The sequence below is a fragment of the Monopterus albus genome, unplaced genomic scaffold, assembly GCF_001952655.1.
Source record: "Monopterus albus unplaced genomic scaffold, M_albus_1.0 scaffold70.1, whole genome shotgun sequence".
Lineage (NCBI taxonomy): Eukaryota > Metazoa > Chordata > Actinopteri > Synbranchiformes > Synbranchidae > Monopterus > Monopterus albus.
The window spans coordinates 952,814-968,177 of record NW_018127950.1 but is presented as its reverse complement, the minus strand read 5'-3'; the positions used below and the strand labels follow the sequence as shown (position 1 = coordinate 968,177).

Below are 15,364 nucleotides of genomic sequence, written 5' to 3'. Positions count from 1 at the left end.
GGGCAATTTAGAGACACCAATCAACCTAAGCTGCATGTCTTTGGACTGTGGGAGGAAGCCAGAGTGCCCGGAGAGAACCCACGCAAGCACAAGGAGAACATGCAAACTCCTATTAAATAATAAAAAAAAAATTCATTAAATAATAAAAAATTTAAAATTAAAAAATCATTAGGACCCTACAATAACATTTATGACAAGAACAATAGTAATGTTTTGATTTATGAGAGAACTACAAAACTATCAAAGCAAAGCTCAAAACAATAATACAATAAAGTAGATAAGGTTACTATAACTATTATTATTATTATTATTATTATTATTATTATTATTATTACATTTTATAGATGCAGACATTATTTGGCCTAGGAAAATTAAATAAACAGTATGGTCATAAACATTTTGGTGTTAGCTGTGTTTGGAAAAAATAAGGTTTGCATTGTACTGGATGGTGGTAGATGCTTCTTCACTTGTTGATGAATACTAGAATACTACTATAGTAAAACTATAAACTATAGGATAGTCAGTGAAAAACATTAATGTATGTATAAAATATATGTATTGCCTGTTGAGGAACAAGAACAAAACACCATGAAGTATGTAAAGATTATCACACTGAGTCCTTTAGAGGCAGTTTAGTCCCAAAATATGTATAAAAAAAAACAAACAAAAAAAAAACAACAACAACAAAACTTGATAACCTTGGGGGAATTTGACTGTGTGACAGACTTATATCATATTGGCAATATTATAGAGGTTATAAGCTTAACTATATGAAGCTTCACAGAGAATATTTTGGTCAGGGGTCCTAACCTGAGGGGTAAAGGATTAACGTAGCAAAAAAAAAAGAAAAACATGTTTCTCTTTGGTTAACTTTTGTTTTCTGAATTTACTCTAATTCTTGTGTTTTCTTTTGAAATACTAGATACTTTACCCCTAAAAATATTTTAAGCGAAACAAGAAGAAATAAAAAAGTCCCTCTTTGATGAAACTACTCACCAACCATGTCAACATCAGCACTTTAATGTGTGATTTGAGACTCTTTATCATTTTAGGGGGCTCATAAGCCACAAAGGTTAGAAACTATATGAAATTCGATCATTCTATGTTACACAAGATATTACACAAGCCTTAAAGGTCAACTGCATATATAAAAATGACAATATAATGTCACTTTAAAACCAGCCTCGTTCCTAACCCTGCACTGTTTAAACACCAAATCCAACATGGGTCAGTGTCTGAACTACATGGGGCACAATTCGGGGCATTTTGTGAAAGGAAGGCCTCTCATCAGGTGTGTTAAAGCTCCTCTCAGCTCAGACAGATAAACTGATGGAAGGTACTGGAGTTTATGGCCCTAAATTCTCTGAACACTGAACAAGACAGTGATTTATATGAGCCATAAAAAGACTGCACATCACAGCCCATCAGGGCCCAGTCTACTGTGCAGGCTGAGGGCCACTGATGGGGGGGGAGTCCTTGCACTGCTCCCTATGCCCTTGTCCCATACTGACACTCAAACTGACTGTGATGGAGGAGGAAACCTGCTGTTGGCTGTTTCATTTTCTCTCTACCTCTGTTCTCAGAATGAAGTCAGGCCCACTATTCCTGTGTATATATTATCTAAAGCTGAATTTACCTGCATCAAGCAGGTGTCTCAACCTGTTAAAAGCATAAGAAAGTAGCTATCTAGGTTCCTAGGGGCATGTGAAGGTGAAAATGCACCTGTGTCCACTCAGGCTTTCCAGAAATGTGTCAGTTTCTCTGCATTATTTTCCATCTGTTTAGTGTCCTGATGCCATTGTTTAATCACCGCAGGAATGACAGTTTTAAACAAATATCCTCCATTGTAGTCATATTGTCAAATTTATGAACTCAACAACCCACAGGGGCAGGTAAATTGCAGACAAATAGAGTATGACGCCAGTGGCGTGATGTAGCCTCTACCTGCAAACCGTGATGAGGTTTTTTCGCTCCACGCCGACGCTCCGAGCAGACGCCTTTTTCGATGTCAGACCCATAGCCATTGCTGTGTGTATGCAGCCCGGCTCCATCCAGCGGCGGCCCCGGGGCCTCTTCGGCATCCGCGCCCAGGCCAGGACCCCTCCCTTTGCGTATACTGAGTCTTACAAACACCCGCTGTTCTTTGCGAGGAGCCAGGGATGCTGCTGTTAGAGACGGAGGGGGAGGAGGAGGAGGAGGAGGAGGAGGAGGACAGGACAGAGTTGACCATAGTCAAGTTAGACACGATCAAATGCACATCTTCCGGTGTATATTTTCGCAATAATATCCTCTCTCTTTCTCTCTCTCTCTCTCTCCCTCTCTCTGCCCCCCCTTTTCCGGTTTGATGGCCGAATAATCATGGTTTTATCTCATCTCCCCCATTTCTATCATTTATTTCGCGCACGTCCTGCACTTTTAGTGGAAATGATACCTTAACGCATTCTACTTTTGTAAATTGGTAGGTAGCTTTCAGTGTGTAAATACGTTTTTAAATCCTACCCGTCTTATTAAATGCGTACACTAACAGCAGTGATGATAAGTGTGGAGCCTAACATTTTTTTAATCTGTTAGGGAAATATACAGTAATATTCAAAAATTAAGACAACTTCGTTCTTTCTTAAGTCGGTGTGCATTTTTGTTTTGATTAAAAAAACAGGAAATAGATGCATTTGATATTTTTAAATTGTGCTTTATTTTAATTATTTAATAATTATAATAAATGTATTTAAATGTTTATTATTACAGGCTACAGTTGTATTATATTTTGCTCCGGGACAACAGGGGGCGCTGTCGTGCGGGCCGTTATTTATATAGTAGCGACAAGATGGCGGAGTCAGAAGGTCCAAAAGCTGGGTCTTGCACTTTTCTATTCAAAAAATCTACAAAGAAATTCTCCGGGCGGAAGAGGAAAGCAAGCGATAGCGATAAAGGTAATAATAACTGATTTAGCTAATATTTCTGGTGTTTTACTGCCATCATAAAACCGTGTGTTGGTAACGCTTTGTCAGCGGGCCTAACCGCTATGGTCTTAACTATCAAGTGTTTGTTCTTGTATCCCTGCCTTCAACTCTTACAGTAATATTTACACGATAAAAGCCAAGTGTGTTACAAAGGACGAGAACTGTGGGCAGGTTGTGAAATACTGTTATCACTGTTTAAACCAGCGCACTTATTTGTGCTGCGTTTATGCGCCCTCGGAATTTGGAAGGATATTACTTTTGACCATCCTGCATCCTCCCTTTTCCCTGTTTATTCAGATGCCGCTTGATATCTTAATAATACAGAAATTGGCAGATGTACTGTCAGGTGTCAGCCCATGTGTCAGGTGTCAGCCCATGTGAGGTTTACAGCTTGTGAGCTATTTCTTACTTAAAGAGAAGATGCAAAAAGTAAGCATGCAACTTTTTCCCCCAGATGGCAGCAATGACGAAGACCAGAGCACTGTGGTCAGAAGAGAAAAGAAGGACACTGGAGTCAACCCTATGATTCAAAGAGTACTATAATAATTATAGTATTTTAAAATTCATGTTCGTTGTGTGTCATTGACAATGATTAGGTGAGTCTGACTCTTCTTCCATTCCTGTCCAGACAAAGAAAGTGGAAAGAGATGCTGTATCGTCCAGTGAAAGTGAAGATGACAAAGAAGACAAGAAGATCACAGTTGCCTATAAGTCCACACGGTCGGCAGTAAGTTGAGACTTTTCATCCATATCACATTTGGTTGTGGTTGTAGGGAGGATGGTTTAAACTCTCTGGTCAGGAAAAGTAAATCAGAAGCATGTCACTTTGTTGTTAAGCCACAATATCTTGGCTTAATGGGAGTAACTGAGAAGTCTTTCTCACTCTCCACTATTCATTAATCTTGTCCAAAAAAGAAACCAGAAGGACCAGAAGACATGGGCGCCACTGCTACATATCAGCTGGACACAGAGAGGGACAAGGACGCTCAGGCCATCTTTGAGAGAAGTCAGAAAATCCAAGAGGTAGTGGATTACATGATGTTACTCTAATGCCACAGTTTTGCAGAAAGCTTCTATTTAAGAAGCATTTCTGAACTGTTTCTGTGTACATTTCAATATACGTTAGTTAAATACACAGTACTAGTGGCTCAGAGTTCCACGAGTTATAAATGTTGTATAACTCCCACAAGTCATATATTAAATGTCAAATTGTTAATTGCATTTTTCTCACCAGCTTTGCACAAATGTTAAATTATGCAGCTTCTCTGCCAAATAATTTTGAAGTTTCCTCCTTCCTACCGGATTAACCCTTTTTCTGCTTCAAAAGGAGCTAACAGGTAAAGAAGATGACAGAATCTACCGTGGCATCAACAATTACCAAAAATTCATCAAGCCCAAAGATACCACCATGGGCAATGCCTCCTCTGGCATGGTCAGGTGCGTACTAAGCTGAAACATTCATTGTATGCTTGCTCACATGCTTTTATAAGGCATTCTTCATCTATGAATGCTAACAGAATCATTTATTACTAATGATAAATGAAATTTTCTCCAACCTTTTCACAGAAAAGGACCAATCCGAGCCCCTGAACACCTCAGAGCCACAGTTAGGTGGGACTACCAGCCCGACATTTGCAAAGACTACAAAGAGACCGGTTTCTGTGGTTTTGGAGGTGGATGTTTTCTTTTGAATAACTAACTTGAAGTGAACTTATTTTTAATCATGACCATTTACTTTAATGTTCTTGTCGCCTGCTTTTAGACAGCTGTAAGTTCCTTGACTGCATGTCAGTGTTTTGTGCCCGCATTAGCATTTCCTGAACAATGTTTGTACTTTAATTTAAGATGATGAGAACTACGAGGTGAACAGTGATGAAGAGGACTTGCCCTTTAAGTGCTTCATCTGCAGGGAATCCTTTAAGAATCCCATTATCACAAAGTAAGCTTCTTCATAGTGCAAAGTCTTGTTCATTCCAAGTTGCAACGTGTTAACCTGTCAAATGTCGCCAGGTGCAGGCACTATTTTTGTGAGGCCTGTGCTCTTCAGCATTACCGCAAGTCCAAGCGCTGCTATGTGTGCAACACTCAAACTAACGGTGTCTTTAACCCTGCTAAAGGTGAGAGGGGACTTTTGAGAACCATGACAATAAATGATTTTAAAGATATTTACAGCATGTGATGAGAATTCCCCTCAGTCATGTTTCCTGTTGTTGTCCTTTTCCAGAGTTGATGGCCAAGATGGAAAAACATCACGCTGCAACAGACCAGCCACCATCAGAAGAGGAAGATTAGCAACATGCGAACCTTTTCAACCTTTACGTTATTTTTGTGTCAATTTTGAATAAAATAACCTTTTTAGATCTGTAACCGCCTCACTGTGTGATACATCAAAGTTAAAACACTGAAGCAAATAATGTTTATTGTTAAAAAGTCAAACTTGACATTTGCAACACTTTGCTTTGTTCTCACTTTCAAATACATGCAGACACAACAAGCACCAATGTAACATTCACTTATGACATAAGTAACATTCTGCCCAGAGTAAGATCAAGGTAATACATGCCTTTATGCTCTGTAGTTAACAGATGTTATACTTAATCTGTGCTCAACAAAAGTGATGTGTAAAGCATGAGATGTAGTTTACACTGTAACAGGGTTAGAGAGCTAAGAAATGCATGTACATACTAATTTAGTTGGCCCTTGTAACAAAGCTGAAACCTTCCATCTGGTGTGGAGGGCTAACTGAGCAAGTTCCAACAAGAGGTAGAGAGTCCCCTCTGAATATTAGCAGCAGGTTCTGACTAATCCATTTCATGATAATCTTTACTTTTCGTCTACGTCTACATCCATACAGCCTCCTCTGACACCTGAGCAACAGCATGAGGAACAGAGATTTTTTGGATTTTGGCTGCAGGGAGCTTGTTATGTATAAGAACAATCTGTGAGGTGTGTGTGTGTGGAAAGGCCATCAGTGCAGTGCAGAGTCTGTCCATATCTGGAGGAAAAAAGGGTGTAAGAGAAAACAGGCAAGATGGTTGCTGGCTTTTAAACTCTGAGAACAATGACTCCTTTTAGTTTGAGATTTGTACTATTTACAAGGGAGCCATTACAAAAGGAAATGTCATCCTGTCTCTTCAGAGAGATTCCCGTCAGGCTCCTATGAGCGTCTCTCCACCAAGTTGCTCACAGTCAGAAATCCCAGTCATCGACCTCCAGCTGGCTGAGACCCGACTCCAGACTGGCCAGCCCAGAGGGAGAGTCCTGCGGCTTGGAGGTCTCAAAGCTGGTGATGGGGGACACGGGCCGTAGCAACTCAGGCAATGCCTCCGAGGGCCGCAGTTTGATCTGAGAGCAGGAAAAAATAAAACAGCTGGAGGACAGTCTTTAATTTTATGATTTCAATTTATCCTCCACATTATAATTAACAAAGTTGCATCTTTTTTTTCTCCCACATTTCTTGAGTGGTGGCATGGTGAGCCACATTCAGAAAGTCACTTAAGAACACCCCCACACACCTTGGTTGTATCCCAGAGAGTGGAATTTAGAGGATGTATATATAACAGACGTCTTTTTAGTTACCAAGCTAGGAAGACAACTAAGGTGACAAATCAATAACAAAACAATTACAACTGATTTAATAAGTGATCGTGTCTGATAATTTACACACCTGTTTGAAGAAGGGGTGGCCTATGAGAGTGGTGGCAGATGGTCTGACAGAAAATAAAGAGGGAAAAATTAGCATCTTGAACCATAATATTTCTGTAACATGTCCCATACAATACTGAAGCATGCAGGAAGAGAAACACCAACCTCTTTTCTGGGTCTCGCTGTAGGCACAGCTCAACAAAGGCGTGAAAGTCTGGGGAGAACGTCCGGTTGTAGGGGTGTCCTGCTGATGAAGAGGAAGGTTCGCCGTTCGAGTGTCTCACCCCTCCAGCTCCAGGGCCCTCGCAGATCCCAGAGTCAGCACCGGATCGAGATGGTTTCATGGATAGCTCCTCTGGTGGAACAGTGGTGGTATCCAGCAAACAGGGCACTGTCCCATTTAACTTCTCCAGCAGCATCTGTGGAAGTGAAGCAGTAGAAAGTATTGGATCACCTACCTCTGGGATTTAGTTACTGTTGGTCCTTTAAACCATTTTCTAACTGACTTCTACCCCTCCTCTTTAGTGTAGGTGCAAACTAAAATAATTTTCAGAAACTGACCAATGGAGCATTCTTTTTTTTTTTTTCTCCTCAATCGATCAACTGGAGATGATATAGTGTACCCCATTTTCTTATTTGTCGCTAAATGACAGGCTACATATTGATGACATCATGCAGAAGAGCAGGTAAGGAGCTGATGTGTCCCTGTGCACCTGCGTAGCTGGCATGTCTTTGAAGGGCACATGTCCGTTTGCCAGTTCACAGGCTGTGATGCCGAGGCTGTAGATGTCTGACCGAGAGTCATAGCCCTGCAGGTTCTGAGAAAAATAATTCACATATGAAATGATCTGTTACTGACATTATCTCTCTTTTCATGACCCGTTAATGCTGCAGTATGTAGGAATGCGGTACCTGCTGCAGCACCTCAGGGCTGAGCCAGGGTAGCACCTTGACACCGTACTGGGGGAAGTCGTGAACCACTTTGGCCCTCTGCCCGTGACGAATCAGGCTGAAGATGCTGCGCAGACCTGACATGCAGACCTGGCCATCTGCTGAGATCAACACATGGCTGGCCTTCACACTCCTACACATAACCAGACAACATTAAATATCATGTTGACCTGTATTTACAAGTAAGGTAAACAGTATTAAGTTGATCAAGACTGTCAATTTATTAAAACCCAATGGAAGTATAGGCCCCCCAAAAAAAGAAATAATGAACAGCAGATCACAAAGTGCCTGCCTTCAAAACCTCTAACCCAATGTAGAAGTTCATCTTACCGGTGGACGTATCCCATGTGATGGATGTATTCAAGAGCTTTGAGCATGCCTAGCAAAATGTATGCGATGGTCAGCTCAACCATACCATCGGTAAAATGTGTGCAAATGAGATCTCTGGCTGAGCCTGGAAAAATCATCAAACACAGATGCTTGTGGTGAGAAAGATCTTATAGTACTGGCTTCTTTTAAATATTAAAAAAGATATACTAAGTATAATCACTTGATATGTAAGTTTATAGAAGTCCACTCCTCACCATAAGCCATGAAGGGGGTGATGACCCACAGCTCATTTTCAGCTATGAAGACACTCTTGTAGGGTAGAATACTAGGGTGGTGAAACAACTTTGACACATGTAGTTCACCCTGGGAGGCAGAGGAAAGGAAGCATGTCTTATTACATCTATTTGACAGGCAGAGGAGAGAAGATGACTGAATTTACTTAGGAGGGCATCTTCCCAATGAAGCAGTGAGATTAAAAAAAAAACAAAAAAAAAACAGAACTATATCCACTAACAGCTGATAAGACTACAAGAGAGCTGAGTCATGCAGATGGATGGGATCGGAGGAGGACGGCAGACTGATGCAGACCTGCAGGTAGGTGACCATATCATTAGTGCACAACTCCAAGTCAATCCGTCGGATAGCTACGTGCTCGCCAGTGGGTCTGTATCGAGCCAGGTTCACTGTCATCAGGTCATCCAGGCCCCGACCTAAAACAAACATAGACTTCGTTAAAAAAAAAAAAAAAAATTCATGTGACTGTTCAATAAGTATCCTTGTTTTTTCAGTATTTGTATTGTAAAGATGTAAAATACCAAACAAATGCATAGGTTGGCACTAGTGCTGTTTAACTGCAGTGCAAAACCTGCATTGCAAAATATGAGAACATTTTTAGCATTTGTATACCATTCACCTAAAACCTAATTTGTATTCAGGACTTTGCTTTCTGTGTATTTTATATAATGATGCAGTGAAGCTGTTTTCTAAAAACAATACCTGACAAGGGACCACACACACTTCAGCCACAACAACTTCTAATAGTTTAGCGCTAATAAAAGAAAACTGAGTGTATTTTGTGTTTTTCGTAATCAACGTAAGCAGCCAAGTCCAGGTACGTGTCTGCTTTCACTGACCGATAATGGTGAGGAGCTCGTACGAGTTGCTGTCAGGGAGGAAACTGCCCATGGTGTCCCGATGTGGGAGGGAGGTCAGACTCTCCTGACTGTCCTCATGGGCCTGAAGGCAGAGGAGAAAGACCAGAGTGAATCAAGATTGGATGTGACACCGACCTCACTTGTTCCAGTGCAAGACCAGTGCCAATGGGCCTATGAGTGGCTATCAGAATCATATGTGTGATATCTGTCCAAACATCACCAAAGAACAGGTGCGTTATCAAGATGTGTTAGCATGTCCCATGGCACTAAACAAAGGAAAAACAACAGGAACTAGTTACTGGCACTCAAGTCTTCACCAGCAATTATCCAATTATCTACAGCAGATCAAGCGATTGAAGAACATTCCATGTATGGATCCGCTCAACATAAGACTGTGTAGGTTTTTTTTATGACCTATAACAGTATTTGTGAAACAATGTGTTTTTTCAGTTTTCACAATATTGTGTAGCAATAGAATACCACATAAATACAGCATCACGTATTGTCTATTTCTTCCTGCTTTAACATATGTTAGACTTTACATGTGCAGACACATGTAGAGAAGGTGAACACTCTTGGCAGTGAGGACTCCTGATTCCATCACTTTATTGCTATTCAAATGATGGAGATGGACAGATTACAGCAGCAAGCTCTGGAGGCAAATGAAGGCAAGCTGTATCATTATTTGGACCATTTCCATGGTGACCAGAATGAAGAAGACACACATTCAAAATTAGAAAAGTGCACATCTGTGTGTGCAATTGTATCCTATAAGCCGGAGATTACTTCAAGATCAAGATCAGAGACACACATACACACACAACTCTGAAAATATCCTCACAGATAAATACAAGAGTTACTCCATGTGTGGACGGCACCTTCTGCCATACATACAAACTTTACATTAAATTCGGCATGACAGCAAGGTCAGTCATGCTACAGCTGCCATCATTTAAGTGAACATTTGTTGATCTGATCACATGGCTTGTTATGCAAACTGCTATTGTGATCAGATTCAAAAGGGGTTGCCATGCATTGCAAAAGCTGAACACATGGTACTCCATCCATCTGCAGCCCACAGGCGCACAGTGGCAGACATCGAAGCGTGACAACGTATCAGTTCACCACCAACTCAACAAAGGACTGACGGCACAAACAGGCAGTGTCAAATGGCAAATATTCATAGCACAAAATGTTCTGAGACAAAATTAGTCAAGACTTTTAGATGGAGTAGAAAAAGACACCAAAAATCAAAACGAAGTAGTTACCTGGAGCACAGTATGTTAACACACCGAAATCTCAGACTGGACCATTCAGACAGGCTGCACAAACGCATTATTTTCTTTCACAAAACACTCTACCAGTTCCCTTTATTCCCCAACAGAAGCCCTGGTGAGTGAGGTGAAATGCCTGCTTAAGCTACAAGCATGTATAGCATGTGTCATGAACCGAACACTCATGCATACATACAGTAAATGTGCAAAGTTTTGGGGGTTTGTGCATTCCTTTGCATGTGTGCGCACATACACATGCATGCACGCACATACACATAAGGTACTTTAAATGGGTGATGACAATGCAGTGACAGGAGTACCACACTTACTTTCCTGTGAGAGTGTCCCTGAGCCTGCTCTGGGATAGAAAAACCACATCAATGACATAAACACACGTACACACACAAAACAAGAGAAAAATCTGGGTTTAGAGCGGCTCTTGAACTGGGAAGTGCAGCCTCTGATAGTGAGGGGTTGCTGCGTGTTGAAGAATTTCATCATGACCTTTGCTGCTTTTACTGTTTCCTAGCAACTTTGTCCTTCAGCCGACAAAGTGACGCACCATTATCAATACACACAGTTTTCATGATAACTTGTGGGAATACAATAAAACTGAAAATGCACTGCAACAGCAAAAATTAATTCTCACCCAAGTTGCAAAAGTGCTTATATCTGCACTAAAAGACTATTAATTTAAAAGCAAATGGGGGGGAAAGAAAAACTATTTAGCTAAACTTTGCAGGTTGTTTCCATATATTATGGTCTTATACTTGTACAGCACTTTTCTATGCATTGCAGCACACTCAAAGCGCTTTCACACTATTTGGCCATTCATCCATTTGCACTCTCAAGCACTCATACATTCACACACCGGGAGCAACTGGGGGTTCAGTGTCTTGCTCAAGGACACTTCGACATATGAACCAGACAAGCCGGGAATTGAACCGCTAACCCTCTGGTTAGGAGATGACCCACTCTACCTCATGAGCCCCTATATATTATGTAAAAACAACTGGAGCACATCACAGCCTAAAAACACAAATGATACACCTGAACAAACAGGCAACACTGACCAGTGATCAGCCAGATGGAAAATGAGGCAAAGTTTGCAAAGAAAGAAATAATTACATAATCTAGCCCAGAACATAAAAACTTCAATAATGTGCCAAAAATTACAGATTTTTAATGCGGAGAAACATGGCATTTGGAAAAATAAACAAACCACCAACACACAGCTACCAACATGCTGCTTTTAGCTTCAGGCCACAATCACCCTTCAGTTATGACCTTTGACATATACAGTATACAATGGACGTGGTGTCACCACTTCCCTCCACTATGCAAAAATGAAGCCAAAATATTGTGAATCTTGCCTGTTTGCAACCAGATTCGGCGCAGTAGCAACCAGAAGTGGAGTGACAGCATCGGACCGCCAAGTTCGTGATCGACTTTTGGTGGCTGCACTCCTGGAGCTGTCAGCATATCCATCGTTTTTTAGTTTATGCTTATGACTCAAAACTCAAATACAAGTCCTGAAAATAACCTTTTCACTCCACTTTGACATACAGTAAAGTACAACTATCTCTTATCAAAGCAATATTTTCTATCAGGTCTTAATGTGACTGCATGAAATATTACCTCCCGAAAACATCAAAGCCACTGTCATCAGTCACAGTGAGGAATTAATGTGGTTTAGCCATTTAGGCAACATATCTACTTACAACAGTTCATATGTTCCAGTCCAAAAAATAACACAGATGGTAAAAGCACTCTAATTTTCAATCCTTGGGGCATTTTTCTTATGATTTCAGGAAAATGTATTTTCTCAAGATTCTGCTTGTTTGGTCTTGAACAAGAAGAAGAAACAGTAATTATTTTTGCATACTTTTCTAAATATACAATCCATCATTAGCCCACCAGTCTTACTTTAGAGATTTATGTCTGGAGGGTGGATAGTTCAGATCACAGACTGCTGAGAAAAGCAAAAAGGTTTTAAGTCAATAAGAACCTTTCTCATCTCATTTGAAAAATATGAGGATTGAACAAGTAATTTTGTAGTAGTGATGAAGTGTAGAAGTAATGAGTCATTTAGAGAAGCAGCTCTGTATAAATTAATTAGTTAATTATTTCCAATCTGACCTTCATTACATTAAGACCGCTGATTTGTCCTGAGCTGTCTGTAGGACAGGCGCACAAAATCGGAAACATCAGAACTAAGCCCCAACGTATCTTTAAACTACCATCAACTAATATTCACTCATGTTGCTACTGTTGCCAAATTATATTGCTTAATACTCCAGGCTAAAATTAAAAGGTTGGGAGTGTTTGTTATTCCATCTCTTCCAACACACTCATCACACTATTTCGGCACTTAATGATGCAACTGATATATGTACACATGTCAGGTGGGCAGAAAGGAGGTACACTCAAGAGTGAGTGGGTCTGATATTCTGGTTAAGACAGAGAGAGTCCGGTGTATCAAACTCTCTGGGGTGTGATACTGTGGATCATGCAGCCAGTTGATAATACTATGAATGATTCTTGAATCACCAATTAAATAACCCGAATTACATGTGCAGACTTAAATGATACTGCAAAACAGGAACACCCTCAAAAAATATCACAAATAACCCCCAAGCAAAGCCATTCATTCACCATATCTACTGGGAAGGATCAAACCAATTGTCTTCCTTGTTCCAATCCTTTAGTGCTTACTTTATATACCTTGTGTATGTTATATTATTGTGTGCATACATGTAGCTGACTTATTTGGCTTCTTCTTGGGCTACTGTTCTGCAAACCTTGATACCAAGAGATACACAACCCCACACAAAAACATGCATTTACTATTTGCATTATGTGAAAGGTTTTCCAATATATCACCTCATAGTAATAGCATTTTCATTATAGCATGAGTGCAACACTAAAGCCTGTAAACCAGCACATACTGGCTAAAAACTAAATGCTATCTCAAAGCTTGGCATGGCTTTGTTGTGTCTACTTGTGTCTCAAGTACCAGAAGTTCTTATTAAAGTCACATTTAATTGCCCAACAAGGCAAATCTGTTACATTTACTTTAATTCGATTCAGTTTTATCTGTATAACGCCAAATCACAACAAAAGTGACCTTACTATTATTATTATTATTATTATTATAATAGAGGAAAAACCCAGCAAATCCCCCTTGAGCAAGCACTTGGCGACACAAGAGAGATAAAGTTAAATTTACATACAAGGACAAATATGTGATAGGCAAAAACAAGTACACAATTACAGTACACTCAAAATAAACACGAGACTAATATAAGTCACAAGAAGCATTGAATAACATGACACAGCGTTTTTGTATGTGACATGGCCACAAGAAACATTAATTGAAATATGATTTTGTTTGTGCCATCCTCTGCTAAATTACTGTCGCAAACAGAAACAGTGCTGCAATAGCGCTCAAGACAAGTAACAGATGAGTGACTGACCAATGGAAAACTTTCAGAATTGTAATGCAAGCAAAGCAACTACTCACTTAGAGCAAAGCCTAGAATTGAATATAGTGTGTTAGTGGTGGTTTGGGAATATTGAATCCTTTTGTTTGTAAGTTGATTTGCCTTGAACCTCACCTCCAAATAACTCCAAATCCCGCAGGCTCTCCACACTCAATTTTTCAGATACCCAACGCTGATAGACACAGGGTTAATAACAGACATGGAGAAAAGGAGACAAAATGCAAGCAAGAATAAGGAAAGGTTCAACAGTAATATAAACATATTTAAAGCTGTTAAATGAAGACAGTTCATGCTGAGGACATATTTTACAGCTATAAAAGGTTTCTGTCTCTTGTGATAAAGGGAAAGTCATGGAAAACTCCATTAACAAAAGCTTAGCAATGTCATGCATCCTTTCGTGTGCTGGGTGAATAGGCAAACTGGTCTCTGTATAAAATGGTAAATGAATGCCTTTCTATGACAACTATAGTGTGTGGCTGCTTACAGTGAAAGCTGTCAAGGCAATTTCCCTTACAGGGATTCAGCCTTCTCCTGGACCAAATAAACTTCAATGGAAATATCCAATGAAAACACACAAGTACCACAGTTTTAATATTAGGTCGACCATGAGATTTGAGCCTTATCTGGACTGGTCTTGTAAACTGTATAAAATATGCAAACACTTACAAGAAAAGACATGGATCCTCTTGAGTGTGTTACATATGATAGTGAAAATACATCCAGGGGATATCTGTGAAAAGAAAGAAGTGTCTGATGAGGGCTAGAGTGGAATATGTAGCAACTCATTTTGATGCCCGTGTTTCAACTTTGCATGTTTCAACTAGCGTTAAATAATGCAGAACAATGTTGTCTTATCTAGTTAATATTTTATTAACGTTAACTCCCATTTTATTGCCTTAATCGCCTACTAACATTATAATTCTCTTCTTTTTTATTACTGTTCCGCATGCTCATAAATAATCTCAACAGGCTACTGTAATTTTAAACGTACATTCTGTGTTAAGGGTGACTTTTTAGACGTCTCTCTGGGGGCTACAGATGAACAAATATAATCTTGATTTAATATGACACATTCACAGCAATATTTATTAATGTCCATTATCCAAGTTACATAATAAACCAATAAATAAAAAAAGAAATCAAAAGTCACTTGCATTTTGTCTATTGCGACCAATATCAATGCTATACTCAAGAATTCTGTCACAGGTTATTATACAAACACAAATATGCTGTCTTTCAACGATAGTAAATGAAGCAGTTTGAACAAGAAATAAGTCGCCAAGTTAAATAATAGCAGATTCGTCACAAGAAGAGCTCCTGCTAATGGCTCGCTAATATTGCAATGACGGAGGGCGCAGACTAAAAACAGGAAATTATTGTTAGTTAAAGCCGTTATCTTGACCTATTTTAACTTACCTATATAATGTTCGAAAAGCAATATCTGAATTGAGTCCTAGCCTTTATTTTACGATAACTTATTTAGCTAGGCATCTTCTCCAGCAGGATGCTTTTGACAGCAACACACCACGCTTTGTCGGCTGCGCATC

The 15,364-nt window shown here is 39.8% G+C and overlaps 3 protein-coding genes across 7 annotated transcripts in view; 1 reads left to right on the top strand and 2 right to left on the bottom strand.

Annotated features, from left to right (window-relative positions):
* rundc3aa (RUN domain containing 3Aa) overlaps positions 1 to 2,243 on the bottom strand; it is a 13,703-nt gene extending 11,460 nt beyond the window's left edge. For 3 of the 4 annotated variants that reach the window (XM_020605456.1, XM_020605458.1, XM_020605457.1), the window contains exon 1: positions 1,945 to 2,243. In XM_020605456.1, the coding sequence (XP_020461112.1) occupies positions 1,945 to 2,081 (137 nt within the window). In that variant the 5' untranslated portion in view covers positions 2,082 to 2,243. The remainder of the gene's footprint in view (positions 1 to 1,944) is intronic. The other variant, XM_020605459.1, reaches the window with a different exon arrangement.
* A 520-nt stretch (positions 2,244 to 2,763) lies between these two features.
* Positions 2,764 to 5,324, top strand: rnf113a (ring finger protein 113A). Its single transcript, XM_020605460.1, is given in 10 exon segments — positions 2,764 to 2,930; positions 3,415 to 3,494; positions 3,589 to 3,687; positions 3,876 to 3,983; positions 4,288 to 4,397; positions 4,527 to 4,633; positions 4,723 to 4,773; positions 4,776 to 4,899; positions 4,971 to 5,077; positions 5,185 to 5,324. Coding segments are annotated over 10 exon segments (960 nt in total). The 5' UTR covers positions 2,764 to 2,824; the 3' UTR covers positions 5,253 to 5,324.
* Positions 5,325 to 5,388: 64 nt separating this feature from the next.
* strada (STE20 related adaptor alpha) lies at positions 5,389 to 15,344 on the bottom strand. 2 transcript variants are annotated; one of them, XM_020605439.1, is made up of 13 exons: positions 15,234 to 15,344; positions 14,484 to 14,547; positions 13,932 to 13,989; positions 10,644 to 10,672; positions 9,020 to 9,122; positions 8,475 to 8,596; positions 8,141 to 8,249; positions 7,887 to 8,010; positions 7,518 to 7,689; positions 7,319 to 7,423; positions 6,771 to 7,024; positions 6,628 to 6,670; positions 5,389 to 6,305 (listed from the first exon to the last, which is right to left on the bottom strand). In XM_020605439.1, the coding sequence occupies exons 2-13, from the start codon at positions 14,493 to 14,495 to the stop codon at positions 6,150 to 6,152; spliced, it is 1,287 nt and encodes a 428-aa protein (XP_020461095.1). In that variant the 5' UTR covers positions 14,496 to 14,547; positions 15,234 to 15,344; the 3' UTR covers positions 5,389 to 6,149. The 2 variants fall into 2 exon arrangements, with proteins under 2 accessions (XP_020461095.1, XP_020461097.1); XM_020605441.1 differs by lacking the exons at positions 10,644 to 10,672; positions 15,234 to 15,344 and having other exon boundaries at positions 14,484 to 14,514.
* Positions 15,345 to 15,364: the final 20 nt, after the last annotated feature.

Coding starts and splice junctions, on each gene's coding strand:
- strada (XM_020605439.1), bottom strand. Junction 8,011..8,140: donor CACCCCCTTCATGGCTTATG/GTGAGGAGTGGA, acceptor TGATTTTTCCAG/GCTCAGCCAGAGATCTCATT. Junction 7,025..7,318: donor AAGACATGCCAGCTACGCAG/GTGCACAGGGAC, acceptor TCACTTCCACAG/ATGCTGCTGGAGAAGTTAAA.